The sequence below is a fragment of the Corylus avellana genome, chromosome 3 (assembly GCF_965113065.1).
Source record: "Corylus avellana chromosome 3, dhCorAvel1.hap1.2, whole genome shotgun sequence".
In the NCBI taxonomy this organism is placed as follows: domain Eukaryota; kingdom Viridiplantae; phylum Streptophyta; class Magnoliopsida; order Fagales; family Betulaceae; genus Corylus; species Corylus avellana.
In genome coordinates, this window is record NC_142492.1 from 19,239,603 (window position 1) to 19,264,047 (window position 24,445).

The 24,445-nt window shown below is 36.8% G+C and overlaps 2 protein-coding genes across 5 annotated transcripts; one reads left to right on the forward strand and one right to left on the reverse strand.

Moving 5' to 3' along the window:
- The first annotated feature begins 691 nt into the window (after window positions 1–691).
- LOC132175726 (uncharacterized) lies at window positions 692–21,266 on the forward strand. Of its 4 annotated transcripts, none has more exons than XM_088514867.1 (17): window positions 692–1,025; window positions 2,714–2,852; window positions 2,931–2,981; window positions 3,064–3,239; window positions 3,739–3,816; window positions 3,924–4,035; window positions 4,732–4,816; window positions 4,952–5,003; window positions 5,127–5,188; window positions 5,265–5,380; window positions 5,456–5,577; window positions 6,855–6,923; window positions 7,078–7,135; window positions 18,838–18,911; window positions 19,982–20,030; window positions 20,377–20,459; window positions 20,890–21,266. In XM_088514867.1, the coding sequence occupies exons 2-17, from the start codon at window positions 2,729–2,731 to the stop codon at window positions 20,950–20,952; spliced, it is 1,374 nt and encodes a 457-aa protein (XP_088370993.1). In that variant the 5' UTR covers window positions 692–1,025; window positions 2,714–2,728; the 3' UTR covers window positions 20,953–21,266. The 4 variants fall into 4 exon arrangements, with proteins under 4 accessions (XP_088370993.1, XP_088370992.1, XP_088370994.1 ...); XM_088514866.1 differs by having other exon boundaries at window positions 692–1,013; XM_088514868.1 differs by having other exon boundaries at window positions 692–1,013; window positions 20,380–20,459.
- A 2,293-nt stretch (window positions 21,267–23,559) lies between these two features.
- LOC132174235 (uncharacterized) lies at window positions 23,560–24,087 on the reverse strand. The gene is made up of 2 exons (XM_059585926.2): window positions 23,773–24,087; window positions 23,560–23,700 (listed from the first exon to the last, which is right to left on the reverse strand). Exons 1-2 carry the CDS (start codon window positions 24,085–24,087, stop codon window positions 23,560–23,562), a joined length of 456 nt encoding a protein of 151 aa, XP_059441909.2.
- Between the last annotated feature and the right edge of the window lie 358 nt (window positions 24,088–24,445).

Consider the following 24,445-nt stretch of genomic DNA (forward strand, 5'->3'; position numbering starts at 1 on the left):
CCCCCCAATGACGAAATTACCCTCAGTAAATTTTTATTTTTATTTTTATTTTTTAAAAATAAAACTAAAACTTCTAGAAAAAACCTAAAACTAACCAAAAAATAAAAAAAAAATCCAAATGTTGGCCAATTTTTTTTTTTTTTTTTTTTTTATAAATCAATTTTATAAGAAAAAAATTAAAAAATTTGCGATTTTTTTTTTGTTGTAAAAATTGAAAATTTTAGTTTTTTTATTTTTATTTTAGTTTTATAATTTTATTTAAATAAAAATTTACGTTTAAAAAAAATAAAATTTTCCTTTAATAAAATGAAATTTTTTGTTTTTTAAAACTAAATAAAAAAATAGTTTTTTTTTAAATAAAAATTTTCGTTTTAAAAAAAATTAAAAATTTTTGTTTAAAAAAAATTGTTTTTTTTAAAAAAATACTATTTTTAAATTAAATTTTTTCATTTTCTTAAAAAATCAATTTTTTTTTGAATTTATAGGGATATTTTTGTCTTATTGAGAAATTTATAGAGACATTTTTATCTTATTGCTAGTCTTAGGGCGGACATTGACAATGTTGTGATAGTTTAGAGGAAACATTGTCATAATTGAAAGTTTTGGGGACATTATAAATTGGGTAGTAGTTTAAAAGGGTACTTGACTTTACCCAAAATTTAATTATTTTTTCAAATCCAACTGTTGCAAATTAGAGAACCCAAGTTTAACCTATCATCTCTGATCTCTCAATTCGGACCATTCTCTCGACTCTCCTCTCACAGTCAGACAGTCTCCACCATCTTCCTCGCCTCCTATCTCTGATTCCCTGTTGCCGCTCCTACCACTCCCCCAGTGCCACCAACAGCAACCACCACCACCACCACCGCAGCAACCACACACCTCGACGCCTGGCTGAAGCTGAACGGCTCGTGCCCGGTTTCCAGGAACTTGCCGCTGCCAACCCCGCTTTCCACGCCGCTCTCGGAGGTCGTTTCACTCTCGCAGTACACCGCGGATCGGAGGCGGAGGAGGTGATAAGATTTGTGGGTTTTTCTTTTCTTTTTGGGTTATTTTTTTCTCCGTTTCTTTTTGGGTGGTGGGTGGTTTGGGGTTTTGCCGTTTGATGTGTTTGTTTGGTTGCCCAGAAAAACGTGTAAATATTTTTGGATAGATAGGCATTGAGCACAATAGTACGTAATTAAGTGCATTGAGCACAATAGTAATAATTCTATTTCGAAGGCTGATCCTTTCTCCCCATAATTATCTGCTGTTGGTTTTGATAGCCAATCTGTTTAGAACTTATATAACCTTATTTAATTTTAATTTGTAATAAAATATTACAAATTTTGGTTTTGATAGCCATGTTAATTCAGTAATAAAATATTGGGCGGATTTCTTAAAGTTAGGCTAATTTTATGGTTGGAACCAATTTTGGGTGGGTCGAGATTCCTTGTAAATGTGAGAGGTTCTTGATTGCGTATGATTAATTGTTGATTTAATTTGCAGTTTACAGTTATCTTGCTGGTGAGACATTTTTTATTTTATTTTTTTTTTATATATATGTTGTGTTGAATTTTTTTTTTTATCCTGTTTTTTTTTTTTGTTTTTTTAAAAAAAAAGAAAAAAAAAGTTAAATATTTAAGGAATTTTTTTTAAAGTACAAGTAAATGTAAATATTGGGTCAAATATTTTTTATTTTTCAATATGGGCTCTTTTTATAACAATTGGGTTCAAGAAGACACTAAAAATACAAAAAAAAAAAAAAAAAAAAAAGGGTAAAAAAAAGCCCAAAAAGGCCCAAAAAAGGAATCCCAAAAAGGCCCAAAAAGTCCTAAAGAAAGCCCAAAAAGGCCCAAATAAAGCCCAAATTTGAAAAAGTGGTTAGCGGGCGGTTATCTATTTCTTTTTTTGATAAGTAATAATGATATAAAAAGAAGCGCAGAGGGGCGCAACCCACATACACGGGAAGTATAAAAGAGAGCGCCTAAGAGGGAGAAAAATGAAAAAGGAAATTAGAGAAACTGATTCCTATAGGAGCAAGCCAAGCGGCTGTCCAGGAATACAAAGTAAAGAAGAAGAAATGGGTCAATTCCTCTATGGTCCTAGTGGAGTTCTCAAAGCATCTAGCATTCCTTTCATTCCAAATACACCACATAAGACACAGAGGGATCATCTTCCACACTACCGCACTTCGGGACCGACCTCCCGACCACCAGCAATCGAACAAGCCCCTCACCTTGCAAGGCATGACCCAATGCAACCCAAAACGATAAAAAATAATATGCCAAAGAATGCTCACTGTCTCGCAATGGAGTAGAAGATGATCGACTGACTCTCCATTCTTCTTGCACATACAACACCACTCCACTATCACAAAGTTCCTCTTCCGTAGGGTGTCGTGAGTCAAAATCTTGCCTAAGGCCGCGGTCCACCCAAAAAAAGCCACTCGCATAGGCACCTTAGTACGCCAAATGCTCTTCCAATGAAATAGATAACGGGCGGTTATCTATTTCATTAACCGCTAACTGGCGGTTAACCACTAACCTCTAGCGGTTAGTGAAATTTATTAACCGCTAAGGCGGTTACGGTTAGCGGTTATTGCCAATAACTGCTAACCGTAACCGCCTTGACACCCCTACTTTTGTGAGATTAATTACATCCATTTTGTTTCTTTACCTAGTTGATTCCGCTGAGATCTGAAACGATTTTTGTTTTGTTTATCGGAAAATAGGCTTAGCACACAACCATGACCAGAGAGGAGATCGGAAATGGAAGCGAAGACATGGTAATTGATGAGTGTGAACCTGAAGGCCGTGAACGGAACTCTGTTCCTGACGAATTTAACGCCAACTATCTCAAAGTCTATTACGGTATAATTGTATGCATTGAATCTAAATTTGAATTTGCTTGGATTCGCTAACTCATTTTGTTGCTTTTCTTTGTGGCAGGAAAGCTTTTCCCTCACGCAGATATATTCAAATGGATGTCCTATGGAAACGGTAAAGCCGTGTGTGTGTGTGTGTGCCTGCTTAGAAATTGATATTTGTTCCTGTGTTGAATATGTGCTTGATTGCTGTGTAGATGGGAAGCATCCTGCCTGTGACCAGTCCTACTTCAGTCGAAGAGAGTTTTCGTACACGCTGGATAATGATATTTATCTGCGCTACCAGTCTTTCAACAGTGCATCTGAACTTGAAAATTCTATCAAAGAGAAGTGTCCGTTTAAAATCGATATCGGGCCTGTGTACAGTGTGGATGTAAGATTTCTATTAGACCACTCTTACGATGATGATTCGATTCGTGTTTTCATTAACAGTGATTGCTTGATTGACATAACTTGTAGACGTGTAGTTGTCCTCACACTTAAACTTGAATTTTTTAACTTTGTTCAATACATGCTTTTATTTTGAAGATGATGCTAGTGAATGTATTAGCTGATTTTGTTCTATCTAGTACATTTTGTTCTAACCGAAGATAAAAACTATTTCTTTTGATACATACTTGCCATGTTAGTTTTCCCAATTTTCTTGTAATGCATGTAATGAGTTGAGCTGGTTACTTGTATGCACAATCACAGAATCCATATCGAGTACTTTTTTTTTTTTAAGCATATCAGAGACTGGAATTGAATGCCAAGGTTCCTATTCTTGGTTTCTTGTGAATTTCGACTGTTGTGCTTCTCAGCCCTATTCTTTTTTTTTTTTTTTTCTTGATTATTATTGTTTTTTTAAAGAAAAGATCTTTATTATGCTGCAGCCTGCAAAGAGGCATGCATATGCACAAACTGGTGATAATGTTTTCACTCCGGTGGAGAGGGAGCTTGTTTTTGATATTGTAAGTTAATCAACTTTTAAAGCCACTAAAATAGTCACAATTTAACTGAAAGTTTGACCATGAGGGATTGCTTGTTTGATGTGTTTGGCTTACACTTTTTTCTGCAGGATATTACGGATTACGATGATGTTAGATACTGCTGCTCAGGAGCTGATGTTTGCTTGGACTGCTGGCCTCTAATGACAGTTGCTATCAAAGTGATTGATACTTCTCTCAGAGGTAGGGTGATATTTGCTTTTCTCCTTCACCCAAGCAAACAGAAGAAGAAAGACTAATTGGCATCTAATATATTATTTTGAGTAATTTATTGGGTATTAGATCTTACCGGGATTGTGTTTAAATGAACACAACTAGAGGGACTTCTTAGCACATATTAATGGTGAATTTGAAGGGGTTTTGTTATGTTCTGAGTGAAAATAAAAGTTGGTGGTTGCACTTAAAACTGTACACTATTAGTTTGATGATATTCCTAGAAAAAGGCTAGTTGAGGCTCAAATGGTAAACAAGCCTGATGCCCTTGAAGAAGAGATAAAAGTCCTGTTGGTGTAAAAAGGGTGGAGGCAGTGAATTGTAATTGTGACTGCACAAAGTGTTATTAGGTGGAGAGTCTGTGATTAGGAGTCCAGAAATAGAAGACTTGTTTGGAATGTTATTCCCATTGCTATAATTTCCACTAACACTAATGAGCACTTGTTTGGAATCTTATTCCCATTGGTATTTTAAGTTTTGTAAAATAGTTTTTTGTTAGACAAAGCATATGAGCCGGTACAAGTTTCAGATCTCAAACATGCCTCTTATCTCTGCACTACTTATCTGGCAATGTTGGAGCTTTATGTTAATTGATTTTTATCATCTCCATTCCTACTTGTATGGTTTTACAGACCCTTACACCTGGCTTTCAATCCTCTTTTGCAGATGATTTTGGTTTTAATCATATTCTCTGGGTATTTAGTGGTCGACGTGGTGTTCATTGCTGGGTTTGTGATGGGAAAGCAAGGAGGTTATACAATAAGTAGTTGAATATATATATATATATATATATATATATATATATATATATATATATATATTTCAAATTCCGTACTCATGTCATGACACTCAAGGATTCAAAACTGTACTGCCTTTACTCCTGCAGGTTGACAAATGAACAGAGGGCATCTATTGCGGAATATTTCCGTGTCTACAAGGTAGTATATTACGATGTTAAAAAACTTTTGAATATGTTTGTAGTATATTATGATTTTAAAGAACTTTTGAATTTGGAATATATTTTATGGTATGAAGAATAGTTTTTTCTGTACTCTGTTCAGGGAAATGAAAATAGTCTTAAAATGGTGTCTTTTACGGGTCTTGCTCTGCATCCCTTCCTTGCGTAAGTGTTAATATATATTGAATTTCAACTTCTGAGCCCGTTATTTCCTCTCCTAAGGCATATTCCGTCTCTGCAGGAGATCATATACTGAAGTTCTCAAGGATTTCTTTGAGTCGAAATTGCTTTTAAGTCAAAAACTATTTTCAGCTGAGGAGCGATATGAGAAGATCTTAGAGATGATTCCTGATGAATGTATAAATTTTTTCTGTTACGTATAAAATATTCTATGCCCGTAGTTAAGTATTTCACATGAAGTTTTCTTTGCAGCTATTACTTCTGAACTTCGGGGGAAGTGGCAGGAGAACAAGCGATCCTCCATTTCAAAAGAAGACACTAATGTTGTCAGATGGCAGCAACTAAAACATATATTGCAATCGGGAAGACTGAAGGTATGATACCTCCAGTGTCGCACAATTGTCTCTCTCTAGGACCTTGTAATAAAAATTGGATATCAGTGCTACACATGCTAGCATGAATAGTAGAAGAGAACTAATATGTATACTGGTCTATAACTTTGTATAAGGCATCCAGATGCAATAGATTGGAATAGCAGATTTTTCTGCCAATTTTTGTTTTTTTATTTATCATTCCCATGGAATGACATCGTTGCATTCTAATAATGTAGACAACAATTGCTTAAAACAATTTAATAGAGCTGATATCAGCATAGTTGTTTAAGGTCAAATCCTTCTATTGTTCATTGACTTGTACTAAATGGTGCCGCTTTCCTTGGAAGAGTGTGTGGCGGACTCAGGTTCCTTTGAGGGCGGCCTTTTTCACATGGTTGGCGGCTCTAGGTAAGATCCTCACCATGGATAATCTTAGGAAGTGGCACGCCATCATGATGGATAGATGTTGCATGTGTAAGAGGAATGGAGAGTTTGTTGATCACCTTCTTCCTTGTGACGCGGCTTATGCCATTTGGATTACCTTTTTCAGTTGTTTTGGGTTGTACTGGGTTAAACCTAGATGTGTAGTCGATCTATTTGCCTATTTGTGAACCTCTAGCAGTTCAAGGAATACTGCAATGTGGAAGATGGTGTCTATGTGCCTTTTATGGTGTTTATTGTGGGAAATGAATGACAAGTTTTGAGGACCAGGAAAAGACGATATATGAGATTTTATCTTTATTCTTCAAATCTTTGTATATGTGGACAGTTGGTTATATTCTTCCTTTGTTGATTAGTTATAGTCACTTGTTCTTTTTGCTTCTTCTAGTTAGATGTTTCCTTTTGTATATTTCCTTTGTACTTATGGGTGCCTTAACACTTTAAATCCATTTATAATACAATTAGTAGATTGCCTCTTTTTTCTACAACTGTGTGCTTCAAATTTTATCAGTACCATAGTGATCTGTTTTCTAGTTATAATTAGGCCAACTTAGACAGAACCTTTATTGATGCAATCTTTGATAGGAATGAAGAAATTAAGGAAGATGTAGATAATGTCTAGTACTGGTTGCTGAGTGCCATCCATGCAATGTATAGCAAATAGGCAATAACAGGGGTTTGAACAGCTGAATATTGGAAAGCTTAGGATGAATACAATTGTGACAAAGGTGATGATGGGTCCATAGAAAGCCTGTGGCATGAAATTCTCTAATCTAGTAAAGTGTGATTTAATTTTAGTGGAACTTAATTTTGTTTTACCTCTTTACTTGTTTCAGGCACAAGGGCTGCGAAGGTGTGTTGAAGAGATTGTATTCTCTTTTACCTATCCTAGAATTGATATGGAGGTTTGTGTAATGCCATTCTTGTTTTAAGTTTACATTCTTCTCAGGATCGTATATCAACATAGATGAGGAATTATATACTCCTTACACAAGTAAACCTTTTATATCTGACATGCTATAGTAGTCTTCTCATTTGGCGTATCTGCTCACTTTTTAGGTTTCAAAACACATGAACCATTTGCTAAAAGCACCATTCTGTGTACACCCCAAAACAGGTCAGCCCCTGGAATATTTGTTAGTATTGGATATGAATGGCAATATTTCTATAATTTTTTACTGTAAACATTGTAAACATTATCAGATAATGTTCTTGAAAATCTTAATGGTATTATTTTGCTCAGACACCAAAACCTTTTTAACTTAAGGAAGTTGATAGGACTCCACGATAATTTGAACAGAAATAGATAGATATATGATAGATAATGAACTCCAATTAAGGGTTGGAGACAAACCACAAAGACAAATGTTTGATTACAATTTTTATAACCCATGGCGATCATTGTCTTATACTAGACTCACACACGACTTCTGCTCACACACGACTACCCACATAACATAATAGATTGTCCACTAAAACATAACCACCTGAACATAATACTTATCTACTCACGTAACGTAACAATCACCCACATGACATAACCACTTCCCATTCCACTACCATGCTGCAACGTGCCATAACCACTTCCCCTTTTACTGTCATGCTGCCCCATGTTGCCCCACATTGCCCCACGTCTCCTTTAGCTTTTACTCCATGACCGAATCCTGTATGATTGGCACGTCTTCTCCTTCTACTGCCAGATAATGTGGATTAGGATGGTGAGAGTGTTGGGTCCTTCGTGGCAATCTATCATTCACCCCCTCCTTTGAAGATTAGCCTTGTCCGCAAGGTTAATAGATGAGAGCTGCTGCTGGAGTTGCTTGGTTAATAGATGAGAGCTGCTGCTGGAGTTGCTTTGTGTCTTCCCATGTGGCATCTTCTGGAGCAAGATGCTTCCATTGGACCAAAACTTCAATAAAAAACTCAGTTCCTTTTTTGACCCAGCGATAATTGAGTATGTGTAGAGGCTTGGTAATTGGACCCATGTCTTCAGAGAAGGGAGGTAGTGTGGTTGAGATGTTAGAAACGTCACCTATCTTCTTCTTGAGAGAAACATGAAACACAGTATGGATTTTGGACTCCTCAGGCAGGGCCAGCCTATATGCAACCGAGCCAACTTCCCCTATCACTTGGAATGGACCGAAAAACTTGTTGGCAAGTTTTTGATGAGCTCTGCGGAATACACTTTGCTGACGATAGGGCTGTAGTTTCAAGAATACCCAATCACCCATGTGGAATTTCACTTCGCGACGTTTGGCATCAGCATATTGCTTCATGCGGTTGTTGGAATTGTGCAGATTAGACTTCAAGTCTCGTAGTAACTCATCACGATTCTGCAAATTGTTATCCACTTTGCTGACTGGGGATGTCTCTACCAAATAATTGACCAAACGAGGTGTTGCTTGGCCATACAATGCTTGGAAAGGGGTTGTCCTTGTTGATGCGTGGAAGCTGGTATTATACCAGTGGAAGCTGGTGAAACATCTTAAGTACTGTTCGATGCAGCAGTTGACAACTTCAGTTTGCCCATTGGTTTGTGGGTGATAAGCTCAGCTCATTTTCAATGATGTATCTTGAAGTTTGAAAAACTCCATCCAAAATGAGCTAAGAAAAATTGGGTCTCTATCACTCACAATAGAACGGGGTACGCCATGGAGTTTCATCACCCCAGAAACAAAAATTTCTGCAACTTTCTTAGCTGAGTATGGATGACTTAATGCAAAGAAATGCCCATACTTTGTTAAGCGGTCAACAACAACCAAGATGGAATTTTTACCCGCCGACAAAGGCAACCCATCTATAAAATCTAAACTGACATCCTCCCAAACTTGATTAGGAATTGCTAGGGGCTGAAGAAGCCCAACTGGGGAACGAGCTTCAATTTTATTTCTTTGGCAAACATCACATTCAGAGACAATCCTGGATGTCTGTCTTCATGGCTTCCCAAAAAAAATTCTGGGCTAATCTTTTTAGAGTTCGCAAGATACTTGAATGGCCTGCCAACTTGGAAGCATGAAACTCATGAAAAATCTCGTGCTTGAGGAGTGACTTAGGAGGAATGAGAATGCGACCTTTAAAAAATAGTAACCCATCTCGTACCTTATAGTTAGTCATTAACTCTGGTTGCGCTTGTAGCTTTTGGTGAAGTGCAATCAGATAAGGATCAGCCACGTTGATCTGTTTTAATTCCTCCCATAAGCAGAAATGTGGACCTGAAATGCCGTCAATAGCTGGAGCGGTTATGGAAATTAAGAGTGGGCTATGTGGCATCTGCGACATAGCGTCAGCTGCTGCGTTGGAGTGGCCTGGCCGATAAATGATTTCATAATCGAAACCCACCAACTTGGACACCCATTTCTAATGCTTGGGGGTGACGATGCGCTGTTCCAAGAGGAACTTGAGGCTTTTTTGGTCCGTTTGTATCTGGAATTTGTTGCCCAGCAAAGATGGTCGCCACGCTCGGATTTCCTCCATGATAGCTAGCATCTCTTTGGAGTAGATTGACCATGCTCGTTTAGAGGGTCCAAGAGCCTTGCTCAAATATGCAATGGGTCGCCCATTTTGGCTCAAGATTGCTCCAATTCCGTAGTCTAATGCATCTGTCTGCACAATAAATTTGTTAGAAAAATCAGGTAGCAGCAAGACTGGCGTTGTCACCATGGCCGTTTTTAAGGTCTCAATTGCAGCATTGGCCTTCGGGTTCCACCCAAAATTTCTCTTCTTCAACAAGTCTGTTAATGGGGCAGCAATAACTCCATAATTTCACACAAACTTGCGACAATAGCCCCTAAGGCCTAAAAAACCACGCAGCTCTGTGACTGTCTTCGGTGGCAGCCAAGATTGCATAGCATCAATCTTGCGATTATCAACCCTTACCCCTTCCTGAGAAATTATATGCCCCAAATAATCCACTTTCAAGAGCCCCAAATATTTGGAGGGCTTCACAAAGAATTTTTTGAGTACTTAATATCTCAAAAATTTTACGTAGATCTACATGCTCATTCCAACATTTGCTAAATATGAGTATGTCGTCAAAGAACACCAAAAGAAATTTCCGTAAATAAGGTCGAAATACCTCATTCATGGCTGCCTGGAATGTGGATGGTGCATTGCATAGGCCAAATGGCATCACCACATACTCATAGTGACCACTATGGGTTTGAAAGGCTGCCTTATGTATATCTTCCGGTTGAACTCGGATTTGGTGGTAGCCTGCTTGTAAGTCAAACATAGTGAAATGGACTGCACCATGGAGTTCATCTAACATGTCATTGTTGTGCAAATATCTACTTAAATTAATAGGCAAATAATTTTACGTTTTACTCGCAAGTGCACAAGATCAAACAATAGTATAGTGCAATAAGTACGAGATCGATCTCACGGAGATTGTTGATTTTGTTTTAGAAGTAGTTAAAATACCAAAATTGTCACGAAATTGATATTGATACTAAGGAAAAGAAATAAAGATAAAGATAAGGTAAATGTAAGGCTTTGATATCCACTACTAATCATACTTAGATAATATAACAATATGCCAATGATCCAATCATATTATGAATACTTAATGTTTGCTAACCTAAAGGTATGAATGTCTACTCCTTAAGCAATTGATTTCCCTAAGCAACGAATTAGGCGTGGGTGTTTACTTTAATTCTTTTCTTTCTTAAAGGATTTAGCATGGATGTCTACTAAGTTGTTCTTTAAGAAAGCATAAATCTGTGAAAATCGACGAACGCATGAGGCTTAGGGCATGGGTGTCTACTCCCGGTTCCCCATGTTTATTAATCCAAGAACACAGTGTGGATTTCTTTTGTTACTCTTATTAAACCTAGGACTCGATCATCCAAATTGATTTAATTAATTAAATTAACTAATCCATACCACATGCATATAATGGCCAATCTCATAGATACGAGGAATTCAAGAAAACATGAATTAATCAAGTTAAACAACACAATATGATTATCACAAATGCGCTAATATTGAAATATTAAATAAATATAATTAGGGTTTCAATCTAGCCCTCCTCAAGAGTTAGTAATACATAATTAAAATAAAACTAAAAAGAAAAGGGAAAGAAAAAACCGAAAACCGCTCCTAGAAGTAGTCTCCAATTCCTCCCCTCAAAGTTATGTCTATTCAAGGACGATTATTCTCAAGGTTTAGAGGTCTATTTATAGGCTTAGGAATACTCTAGAAAACCTAGAAACCCTAGTAAACTTGTCGAGTTTAGTCCTAGTGCAACTAGGACTAGAAAAATATGGAAAGCAGAGTCTGGCTGCAGCTTCTGGAATTCTCCAGCGCACGGGTGCGCTCGATCGCATCCCGTGTGTGCTCGATCGCAATGCAATCGATTCTTCTCGTGTGCGAACAAGCGCATGCCTTGCACTCGCTCGTCTAGACCTCTCTAGGAGTGTGCCCTGCGATCAATCGCACTATCAGAATACTTTTGTTTGTTTCAAATTTTCTAGCTTTTTCCCAAATTTTTTTCCTTTAAGCTCGATACTTCCACGAATGCTTTATTTTCTTCCAAACACCTATAAAACAAAGAAAATACAAAAGGGAAGTAAAATAGCACAAACTAACAGCACTAAGGAATTAACACATATAAGTTTAGGGGCTAAAATATGAATATTTTAGCACTTAACACACCCTCAAACTTACATAATGGTAGTCCCTTAGCAATACGAAACTAACAAAATGGAAAAACAGAAAACTAAAAGATAAATCCATCTTTCGTGGGATATACGATTGCATTTAATATATGCGACAAGCCTTTTAAACCTCTAGGCATTCCCTAAAGGACGAGTGAAGTCTCATGAGGGTTTTCTAGGAATGTTACCCACAAACATTATGCAAGAGTTCATGTTATTCAAAAATTAAAGTGTCACTCAAAAGTATGATTTTCATTCATTAGCAAGCTTAAAAAGATAAACTCCGTCTTCACAATAAATTGAAAATTTAAAGTCTAATCACTTACAAAAGATAGGCTAAGGCATCACAAGTTCGAAACAGTGTAAAGTGGATTAGCACACAAATATGAAGCTTCCAATTATTTTCAATGTGCACTGCTTCAATATCTCAAAGTTCATTAAAATTCTCATTAAAATGAATAACTATGGTATAACTTTTCATTTTCTTTTTCTTCTTGGTCAAGCTGTGCAGTGTTTGGTTCCCTTAAACTTTCTAATTGACTCATGTAACGAGTGTTAACTTAATAACTCCCAAACCAGGTGGATTTAGGACATTAGGTGTAGAGATACCCCTAGGACTTACTAACTCGAGTCAAAAAGGTTACGAAATCAAACTAGCCATGACATTAACCAAATCAAAATTCTTCACCTTTTGACATGAACACTCAATACTTTGAGGCAAAATGTCCAGTTACTTAGTGAAATTCTTATCAATGATTTTTTATTTTATTTTATTTATTTTTTTATCACACACACACACACACACACACACACATATATATATACATATATATATATATATATATATATATATATATATATATATATGCGAAAGTATCCATCTAATAGATCATCCAGTTTCACTCAAGACGTAGAAACACACACATCAGACTTTTATGTCATACCCCACAAATTATGTGCTAATGTGCTTGTGTAAGATTAAATCAAACTTGTGAATTCTCAACTGTCCTAAGCAAGTAACCAACTGAAAAACTTTATCATCAAATCATGTATTCAAAATTTTAAGCTCACGACTGAGAATCAAATCACAATTTTTAAGATCAACCAAAATTTTAAGACAACATGAACATGCTTATTTTGTTCTTTTTCAAAAGTGAGACAAAGTGTGTAAAAATGTCTCTCATACCCCTAAACTTAAATTATACATTGTCTCCAATTTGTGTATAACATAGAAAGAATTTACCCGAGAGATTGATGAACTGTTTGGAATAGTGTGGCTCATAACACACCTTCAAACTTGAATTGAAGCACACTTGTCCCTGCAAAATACTAAAGTAACAAAGGAAAACAAAAAATACAAAGGAAACAAACAAACAAAATAAAAAGGGTATGCTGTGGGGTGCCTCCCATGAGTGCTAAATTTAACATCTTCAGTCAGACTGTGGCACTTTAAATTTGAAGCACCAGTCTTTCCTTCTCTTGCACCAAAGGGAATAAATCTTTTCTGTTTAAGGTGATTCCAAATGTCTATAGATTGGGGATGACCACTTTGAGTTTTCTCAAACAGTTTATGATCCGATGGGGAATCATGAACTGGAATAAAGTAAGAAGAAAACTCAGGGAGCTTTTCTATCTTGATGTCTTCAATTTACTCGTGGTAGCTCTAACAGACTTCTCTTCTAGCCTCTTGGTGTTTCAGGAATAAGACCTAATGTTGAAGAAGTCTCAGTGCTCTCTTCTTTTTCCTGATGTGATTCCTGTGGAACTTCAGTTTGCTCCACCTTCCCCTCTTTCACTTGATTTTCAACCACCTTTTCACACCTCAATGTGATAGCTTGCTCATGATAGTAGGTGTACTCTTCCTCCATGTAGTGCTCACTAGGATTGACCACCAACTAACCTTGACACTCTTCTTCTTCGAGGATATCTGATATTTGCTTGAGATGAGCCTCCATCCTTTCAAATGATTGCAGGCGAGAGTTTTTCCTCCTTTCAAATGATCGATTTCTTTCCTCCATTTGGCTAAGAGAAGTTGATATTATTTCTTCTAAGCTGGCATGTGCTTCTTTTAAGGCAGACCTTTTTGGAGGAGGTGGTTCTTCTTGGAATTGTTGAGGCCAATAGATTGGAGATAGCTCCTCTTCATGATAATGTTGAGACCAATTGATGGGAGATGGCTCCTCTTCATAAGCTTCTATCTTGAAAATGGATTGCCGCAGACTGGGGCTAAGATAGGAATAGGAATGATCATAGAACTGTGGAGATGGCTCCTCTTCATGATAGCAAATACTCTCTTCCTCCATATAATGTTCATAAAGAGTGGTAACCGACTGACTTTGGGGCTCTTCTTTTTTGAGAAAATCTGTTCCTTGTGTACAGTGGGCCTCCGTCCTTTTAACTGATTTCAAATGAGAGTTCTTCATCTCCTCAATTGTTGAACTGATCATAGCTAATGTATTTTTAGAAAACTCAAGAGGAGGTGGTTCAGCCTGATATTGCTGTTGTGAAGCTGATTGAGAGGAATATGCATAATCATAGAATTGCTAATATGATTAATGTTGCAGTCCATGAGATTGTGGGGCATGAATTCCGGGAGCTTGAGCTTGCCATGAGAGATTGGACTGTTGGCGCCATGTCGGGTTACATGAATCAAAATAGCGGTCGTTCCCCAGCTAGAGAATGATGTGTTCTTATGCCCAAAAATTTTGTTGGAAATTTGTCTTATTGAAGAACATTGTCTAATATGGTGATAAGGGTCATGGCATAATGAACATGATCCATGGGGCGTCGGAATGCCTCCCCACATGTGTGAAATTAAAAATAAAATAACAAAAAGTAAAAAGAAAAAAAAAATTAAAAATAAAACTTACGAAGATGCAAACTTAACTGACCCTGCATGAAAAGAAAAGAAAAAAAAAAGTCAGATTTGTAATTATAACAGATTTTGTGCTGCTGTCCGGATGTGCGATCGATCATACTTGCTAGTGCACTCGATTGCACTGGTGTGCTCGATTGCACTGGTGCGCTCGATCGCCCTGGAATGGACGCTCGAGCGCACCTCAGGAGGCAGAACAGAAACTGCGAAAAAACTAGAAAAACAGAAAAAGAAATTAAAACAAAAATAAACTAAGGAAAAAAAATTGCAAACAAAATCAAACAATCCCCAGCAACGGCGCCAAAAACTTCTTGTGCAAATATCTACCCAAATTAATAGGCAAATAATTGTACGTTTTACTCGCAAGTGTACAAGATCAAATGATAGTATAGTGCAACAAGTACGAGATCGATCCCACGGCGATTGTTGATTTTGTTTTAGAAGTAATTAAAATACCAAAATTGTCACGAGATTGATATTGATACTAAGGAAAAGAAATAAAGATAAAGATAAGGTAAAGGTAGAACTTTGATATCCACCACTAATCATACTTAGATAATATAACAATATGCCAATGATCCAATCATATTATGAATACTTAATGTTTGCCAACCTAAGGGTATGAGTGTCTATTCCTTAAGCTATTGATTTCTCTAAGCAACGAATTAGGCATGGGTGTCTACTCTAATTCTTTTCTTTCTTAAATGATTTAACATGGGTGTCTATTAAGTTGTTCTTTAAGAAAGCATAAATATGTGAAAATTGACAAACACATGAGGCTTAAGGCATGGGTGTCTACTCTCGGTTCCTCATGTTTATTAACCCAAGAACCCGGTGTGAATTTTTTTTGTTACTTTTCTTAAACCTAGGCCTCGATCATCCAAATTGATTTAATTAACTAATCCATACCACATGCATATAATGGCCAATCACATACATATGAGGAATTAAAGAAAATAGGAATTAATCAAGTTAAGCAACACAATATGATTATCACAAAGGCGCCAATATTGAAATATTAAATAAACATAATTAGAGCTTCAATCTAGCATTTCTTAAGAGTTAGTTACACATAATTAAAATAAAACTAAAAAGAAAAGGGAAAGAAAGAACCGAAAATCGCTCCTAGAAGTATCCTCCAATTCCTCTCCCCAAAGTTGTGTCTATTAAAGAACGATTATTCTCAAGGTTTAAAGGTCTATTTATAGGCTTAAGAATACTTTAGAAAACCTAGATATCCTAGTAAACTCGTAGGGTTTAGTCCTAGTGCAACTAGGACTAGAAAAACCCTAATATGGAAAGCAAAGGGAGTCTGGCTGCAGCTTCTGGAATTCTCCAGCGCACGGGTGCGCTCGATTGCATCCCGTGTGTGCTCGATCGCACCTCTGTGATCGATTGTTTGTCTTTTGCACTCGATCGCAATGCGATTGAGTCTTCTCTTGTGCGAACGAGCGCACGCCATGCTCTCGCTCGTGTGGACCTCTTGAAAGTGCGCTCGATTGCAGGTCTCCTGCGATTAATCGCACTACCAGAATACTTTTGCTTGTTTCAAATCTTCTAGTTTTTTCCCAAATTTTGTCCTTTAAGCCCGATACTTCTAAGAATGCTTTGTTTTCTTCCAAAGACCTATAAAACAAAGAAAATACAAAAGGAAAGTAAAATAGCACAAACTAACAATACTAAGGAATGAACACATATAAGTTTAAGGGCTAAAATATGAATATTTTGGCACTTAACAGTCATTCACCATAGGAATTAGAAATCGATCTTTAATGGTTACCGCATTTAACTCCTGGTAGTCCATACAAAACCTCCACAATCCGTCCTTTTTTTTAACCAATAAAATTGTGATGAAAAAGGACTTGTGCTAGGCCGGATTAGCCTTGTGGTTAGCATCTCCATCACTTGCCGCTCTATCTCATTTTTTTGAAAGAGAGCGTATCGATATGGTCTCACGTTAACTGCTACAGTGTCATCTTTTAATGGAATTTTGTGTCAAAAATCCAGTAAGGTGGAATTTACAGGGGCTCTTCAAGAACATGATGGAATTCCTGGAGCAAGTCGTGGATTCCTGGTGGTAAGGTCATAGCCTCCGCTTGGGGCTTCACCAGTGAGACAATGACAAATAATTCCCCTCCTTGCATTTCACGGTCAAGAGTCTGGATAAGTATCTCACGAATGGGCTCTACCGCCTGGGCTGCGAGTGTGATGGACTGACCATCCCATTGAAAACTCATCGTCATTGTTTTCCAGTTACATAGCACGAGCCCAAGAATTTCTAACCACTGAATACCCAATACAACATCTAGCCCATGCAATGGTAAGGAATATAATGTAGTGGAAAATTGAAACCCTTGTCTGGAAATTAGCACTTTCTCATACCTCTCTCGGCACTGTAGCCTTTCATCATTAGCTACCTTGACAGCAAATTCTTCCACCGGTGTTACAGGAAGTTGTAGTGCTTGAGCTACCTTATGATCCACAAAATTGTGGGTAGACCCACTATCAATCAAGATGATCAATGTCCTACCAATGACAGCTTTGATACGCATGGTTTTGGGTCCATTACAGCCGGCAATCGCATGGAGAGAGATGAGCGGTTCTTCCTCCTCCTCGACCGGTTTGCCGTCTATTGCTCCTTCAAACGGGTTTCCATCATCATCCACTGCATCTTCCGTGGTGTAAGCTTCAAGGAAGAAAGCTTGAGGTTTTTGACACCGGTGTCCCGGCGTGAATTTCTCATTGCAAGAAAAACATAAGCCCTTCTCTCGATGTTTTTGCATCTCCTCCCATGACAATTTCTTTGCACTTCCAAATGAATATGTCAGTGTTGCTGGTACTGCCGCAGATGGCCCAGCAGTGGTTGTTACTTGCCTATAAGATTTTTGCATGAAGTTTGTGTAGTGGGACTTGGGCCCTTCACTTCGCGTTGTCTTCCGTGATTTTGAGAGATTTTCATCCCTCATGCATGCCAACTCAATGGCATCACGAAGGGTCTTGGGTTTGAACATTCGAATTGTAGAGACAATGTCTTGCTTTAAGCCCCCAAGGAATGCTCCTACTAGTGCTTTTTAACGCCACCCATCCACCCAATTCGCTAGACGTTCAAACTCTTGTAGGTATTCCCGCAATGTCCCCACTTGCTGGATTTTGGTAAGTGCTTCGTCATAGTCCTCAATTTCAGTACGACCGAAACGGATCATCAACTCCCGTTCAAATACCTCCCAAGTAATGGCCAATTGTTCCTCCTGATACAGCTTCTTTAACCATTGCCACCATTGATCGGCCTCACTTTCTAGATGAAAGGCGGCCAATGACACCCGTTGTTCCTCCGGAGTTTGCTTATAATCTAAGTATAGGACTACCCGGTTTATCCAAACTATAGGATCGTCACTAAAATAACGGGGAAAATCCAGTTTAGCGAAGCCATTTGATCCCTTAGAACCATTTGAATGCCCGGTAGAATGATCCCCATGCCCTTGAAATGATCCTTGATCTTTTGTCCCAGATGACTTGCCCTTCTCGAGAGACTTGGAGAATAATTCCCTAAGCTCATGAAAATTAGACTATGACTCCGTACCCAGCTTTCTCAATTCCTTCTTTCAGCTCATGTATTTCCATCTCCAATTTCTCGATGCAATCCTTGTTGGTAGCCATGCTCTGATACCAAATTGATAGGACTCCACGATAATTTGAACATAAATAGATAGATATATGATAGATAATGAACTCCAATTAAGGGTTGGAGACAAACCACAAAAACAAATGTCTGATTACAATTTGTATAACCCATGGATTCTACAATCATTGTCTTATACTAGACTCACACACGACTTCTACTCACACACGACTACCCACATAACATAATAGATACCCACTAAAACATAACCACCTGAACATAATACTTATCTACCGACGTAAGATAACAATTACCCACATGACATAACCACTTCCCATTCTACTACCATGCTACAACGTGCCATAACCACTTCCCTTTTTACTGTCATGCTGCCCCACGTCTCCTTTAGCTTTAATCCATGACCGAATCCTGTATGATTGGCACGTCTTCCCCTTCTACTGCAAGATAACGTGGATTAGGATGGTGAGAGTGTTGGGTCCTTCGTGGCAATCTATCAGAAGTAAATTACTTGTTAACTACTAGGCATGGAAGTCATATGCTTATAGTATGAAGCCTTGAATAAGTGACATCTGCAACCATCTTTTCTGGCAAATATATGTTAGTTTTGTGGGTCATTTTAGTATCTAATAGTATTTATTCTACTTTTCCAGGTCGTGTTTGTGTTCCTATTGATCCAAATTGTTGTGAGGAATTTGATCCTACTGCAGTACCAACCCTTTCTAAGGTAAACTTGTATGGAGTGATCATTGTTTCGTTTCCGTTGCATAACTGCTTGCCAGAAGGGAAGATTTTTCAATCCCAGTTGAAACATTTTGTAAATTTTTTTATCTAAGAACAACTTAGCTCTTGTTCTAATGATGTAGACCTTGAATTATTGCTGATTTCTATGTGATGCAATCTATTTAGGTTCAACAATTTCCATTAGTGTCTGGACAGAAATTTGCCTAGAATTACTCAATATAAGAACAGTAATACTGGGCTGAGAAGAAGTGAAATTTTACATAACCTACTCTTATGCCTTATTGGAAATTGTGGAGTTGTGACTGCTCCCCATTTTTTATTCTTGAAGCTTTGTAAGGTTTGGACAAGGGACCTAGCCCATACCAATATCCTTTTCTACTATTTTTTTCTAATTTGATCTTTCATAGTCTTAATACTTGTCCACATGGCCAACTCCAAGTTGTATGAACAGAGGCTTTGTTAAGTTGTTTAGTCTTAGCTCTCATCCATAAAACTCATCTCAGCTAAGCAATATATATCTTGATTTCTCCACTGAGACCATCTTAATATTTAGAGTCATACAATATTAATAAAAATAAAAAAAATAGAATCATAAACTAATTAGTATTTTTTTGGGTTCAGCATAATGAAAGTCTTCTTTAGGCCTAGTTTTGGGCTATTAATTTTTTTCTGTTAGAATTTCTTGAGAACTTTGATGGGTAGCTTGTTTATGCTGTTACTCAAACTCAACTTCATTAAGCATTTGTCCCAACTGCCTGTTACTCAAGTAAAATATGACTAGCATGATGCAGCTCATCTTTTCCTTAGCCAGCTGCCTTCTGTCCTACATGCTTGCTAAGAGCATCCAGTTAATGTGTCACTTGATTAACAACCACATGATTTAACTAATCCAACATTTGTTTTTTTAATGCATGACATGCTAGTTTTTGTGTCTAGAAATCTTCTTCTTGGAGCACACTTGTACCTTAATACTTTCACTTTATTACAGATTATGTGGAATTTGTCTCCTGGATCTCAAGAAGTCTTGTTTATTTATTTATCTAATTTTTGCAGCTTTTAGAAGAAATGAACGTGGGAGCTTTGAGACCAGATGTTGATAATGGTATGTTAATACAAAACTAAGACCTTTTTTTTTTTTAATTACCTTTACAGTCCTTGTCTTCATCATCAAATTTTGTATGCATCCTGTACTTCTTTGGTGGTTCATGAAGTCAATCTAAAAGCAATGACACCAGATAGTTGATGCAAGGGTGGGGCTTCCTTTCCATTTAGGATTTGTTAAATTAGTGTAGGAGATGATAACACCTGAGAAGTTAAATTGGCGGTCAGATAGTTGTATGATTAGTCAACTTTTGTTTTAGGTCTTGCATGCTCCCTTCGACACAGATACCATTTGGAATTTGTTTTTCCAGTAGCACTGATTGTGTGGTAAATTTTTTGCTTGATAGCAGAATGGGATAGAACCTCACTTGGCAAATCAATCAGGTTTTTCAGATCATCTTTCTTGCAGCCTCTGCTGAAGTCTTGCAAGGTATTTCTCGCCCTCTCTTCTTGTCCCTTTTTATGTCAATTTAAGAAATTTCCCTCTAGTTCAGAATTGTCTTGACATGTGTCTGCTTATTGCAAATTTATGGCTGCACTTTTGGACTTTGATTGGGTGGTCCTCGGTCTATGTTTTGGATTATTCTAGGTTACCTATTTTACAATATACAGTTTCTTCTAAAATACAGACTATTTGTGAAAAGTTAGGCCTTGGAAATGGTCTCCCTTTTTTTTTTTCTTCCCCTTTCAAGGAATGTCAAAAAGGTTGCTAATGCATGTCTATTTCTTCCTCATAATGCATTTGCTTTAAACTCTTATGTAAATATATAAATTCTTTTTCCGTAGTTAGATTTTTCTAAGCTGCTAGTTTTGGAGAAGGAAGCACTAGGTTAACTATGCAATTCACAAAATTGTTGCAGGAGGAGATAGAAAATTCGTACAATGCGAAACTGCAACACTCAAAGAATTCCATGAGTTGGTAATGCTTCTCTAGTTAATTCATCAACATGCACCCAGCTTTCAGAGTCACCCTTAACTATTAATGTGAAATTATATTTTAAGGAATTTGTGTTGTTGCTGGCGGACTTCATTTTGTTTAATGGAAAAAGTTTGAACGCAAATGCAACATTTCATCTTAGTATATTCTGCTGCAACTATGTTGCTAGAATGCCCTACTTTTCCAATGAAAACTGCATGAACACGGCATAAATTTCTTTGTTCTCATCTGTTAAAGGAGACTATTGTACCCATTAATCTGGATGTATTTATCTCAATAGAAAGCTTTTTTTTTATTTAACTGATTTCATTCTAAGCCTTAGATGTCCTAGATTTTTTGTCTATCACAACCAGTACAGTAGATTGTTGATAAGAAATGGCCATTTATGGTGATGAATAAATACGGTTGATTAAAGTTGATTTTCACCTAATTATTTATGGCATGATGTAAAATATCTGATGCGGAAAGTAGAATTCATTCCAGTGGGAGCCAGAAATCACTATCGGTACTATTCGGTAGAGACTGCTCCATAGTTGACCTTGTCACCTTGAGAGTGCCATTTTCAAATCTACTTGCGTGTGCAATTATATTGCTGCCAGCCTGCCAAATGCATCTGTTATCTCAAGAAAGCTGCTAGAAATTTAATTTAGACTAAGGTTACGTGTGGTACGTGGAAAGCCTTTTATTGAAAATAGAAGATCATCGTTTATATATGTATATATTAAACACCAAAACATCATTTTGGATTAGGTATATGTTATGTTTATATTGTTCACATTTAACTCATTCACTTGGGCAAAATAGCAAAAGTAATATGAAATTAATATATTTTCAAAACATTTGGACTTAAAAAAAAATTAAAACAATTCCAAAACAATAAAAATCAGTCCAACTTATTTTTAAAATCATTTAAAATAGGTTGTAATAGAGACCTAAAGAAGGTTTAAGAGATTAAAATATGCCTATTATCTAAAATGTGGATAGCGGATAATATTTGCATTTAATAATTAAAATAACTGCGTAGATGCAGTTAGTAAAAACATTATGCAAATGTGGATATCTAAAAGTGATATTCGCATTTTACGGATGCGGCTATTAATATTTCAAATAATTGTATATGCATGTACACCCCTAATAGGAATGACTAATATCTTGTTAAACTGCTTCTCGGCCTAGCAAATGTTTTCTTTCAAGATACATATAATTATCGTCTATAAAGACTTAACTTGATATTAACATTTAATATATCACACGTCCCCAATAATTGTAATCACCACAACTCTTATCATCCTAATCACCACAACTCCTATCATCCTAAAGCCTATGCTAAAAAATTAATTTTCACGCACCAAATAGTAGGAGGGACCAAATCACATGAGCTTTAAAGAATAAGATGTGATGTATAGCATTATTCCGTGTCTTTGTCTAGCCTACATGCGCATAGGGTTGTACATTTTACAAGTAGATTAGCCTCTCAACTCTCATAATAATGGCTCAAGAAAGACAATCTTACACGGAACGGCTCTCAATATGTTGTGGTTCTAATCTAAAGAAGCATCATTATCTCGGTTTCTTTTTGTTTTTTATTTTTTTATTCTATAAAGACTTAGCTTGATGTTGTGGTCCTCATGGACTTGTGCAATTTTATTTCTTCTGAAATATACCAAGTCTTGGACCAGGTTGGTTTGACAATTCTATTACTTGTACAGTACGTGTCACATTAGAGGTAACGTTTTTTATACCCCACCAGAATTGAAACATAATATATATATATATATATATATATATATATATATATATATATAAAGAGGAATACTAGACATACAAACACATTTTACAAAAAAAATTTTACAAACTGATGTGATACAACATGATTGAATTTCTCAAAAATTTGAATTTATTTCATATTTAATCATTTTGTGCAACATCAATTTTTAAAAGTTTTTTTTTTTTGGTAAAAAGTGTGCATTTTCCATATATAAAATTATTCAAAAGGACTATATATATATATAAGCCAAACGAGGGTTTTTTTTTTTTTTTTTTTTAGATTTGGCACTTGGGGTTGGTCCGGCCACCCCCAATGAGTGGCCAGCCACTCCTTAATTTTTTTTTTTTATATATATATATATATGGGACATATGTCCTATTTATGGCCTCAAGATCTCTTTAAAGAGATCCTAACTAGATATTTTCCAGTCCAAAATGGACCGGAGAGGATCCTAATCCTAAAAAGACCAATTAAACATGCTTCATTTTTAATTATTGTCAAATATATTCCACCTAGAGTTAAAAAAAGTGAAAGTTATAATATTTTACTTTGTCCTGAGCTTACTTTTTCATCAACTAAAAGGTGAATGCATTACTTTCCCAAAAAGTGAATCACCCATTTAATTAGGGGGATAAATGCAAAATTGGTTTTGCTAGAATATGTAATATTCAGCACTTATTAGCTGCCACCTCACTTTTCTATGCATGGCATGTTACAATACTTCCCTGTTTCAAAACACCTTGCCCACAAGGTGTGGGTAAGCCTTTTTCAAAGCATAAAACTCCTCCCAAGTGGCATCTTCAGGAGACTGGCTTGCCCACCTCACTAATCTGTAATTGCATGATTCTTATGAGGTCTAGACCTACGAGCTAGAACTGCAACTGGCTTTGGCTGAATGATCCCATTCCCATCAACAGGAGGCAAAATAGAGACTCCAATATTACTTATTCTTATCTTTGGCTTGAGCTAGGAGACATGAAACACAAGATGTATCCTGGCAGTAATTGGTAAGTTCTGTTCATAAGCTACCTCTCCTACCTTTCTAACAACTGTGAAAGGACCATAGAATCTAGGAGACAATTTTAAAGTCCTTCGAGTAACCAAGGAGCCTTGTCTATAGGGTTGCAGCCTGAGATACACTTGCTGTCTAATGGCTAAGGTCCTTTTAGACCTCCTCAGGTCAGCATATTTCTTCATTCTTTGTTGAGCATGCTGAAGATTGTGCTGTAAAAGGGCTAAGATCTCCTCTTTACACCTTAAGACTTCATCCACAGTTGCCATCTTAGTAGTTCCTGGCACATAAGTCAACAATCTAGGTGGTAGTCTTCCATAAACAGCTTCAAAGGGTGTCATCTTGATGGATCCCTACCAACTGGTATTATACCAATAATCAGCCCAAGGTAGCCAAGGTATCCACTGCTTAGGCCTATCATGAGCAAAGCACCTCAAATAGTTCTCCAAACTTTTGTTAACTATCTCAGTTGCCCATTTGTTTATGTATGGTAGCTAGTGCTCATCTTAAGTGTGGTTTCCTGCATTCAAAACAATTCCTTCTAGAATGTACTGGTAAAAGTAGGGTCACGATCAGAAACTATGGATGTAGGCATACCATGTAGCTTAATGATGTGAGTACCAAAAAGTTGAGCAACCTTGGATGCAATGTAAGGATGAGCCAAAGAGGTGAAGTGATTGTATTTAGACATTTTGTCCA

Coding starts and splice junctions, on each gene's coding strand:
- LOC132175726 (XM_088514867.1), top strand. CDS start 2,729: ATGACCAGAGAGGAGATCGGAAATGGAAGCGAAGACATGGTAATTGAT. Junction 3,240..3,738: donor GGCCTGTGTACAGTGTGGAT/GTAAGATTTCTA, acceptor ATTATGCTGCAG/CCTGCAAAGAGGCATGCATA. Junction 20,460..20,889: donor CTCTGCTGAAGTCTTGCAAG/GTATTTCTCGCC, acceptor AAATTGTTGCAG/GAGGAGATAGAAAATTCGTA.
- LOC132174235 (XM_059585926.2), bottom strand. CDS start 24,087: ATGACACCCTTTGAAGCTGTTTATGGAAGACTACCACCTAGATTGTTG. Junction 23,701..23,772: donor CTTTCACAGTTGTTAGAAAG/GTAGGAGAGGTA, acceptor CATGTCTCCTAG/CTCAAGCCAAAGATAAGAAT.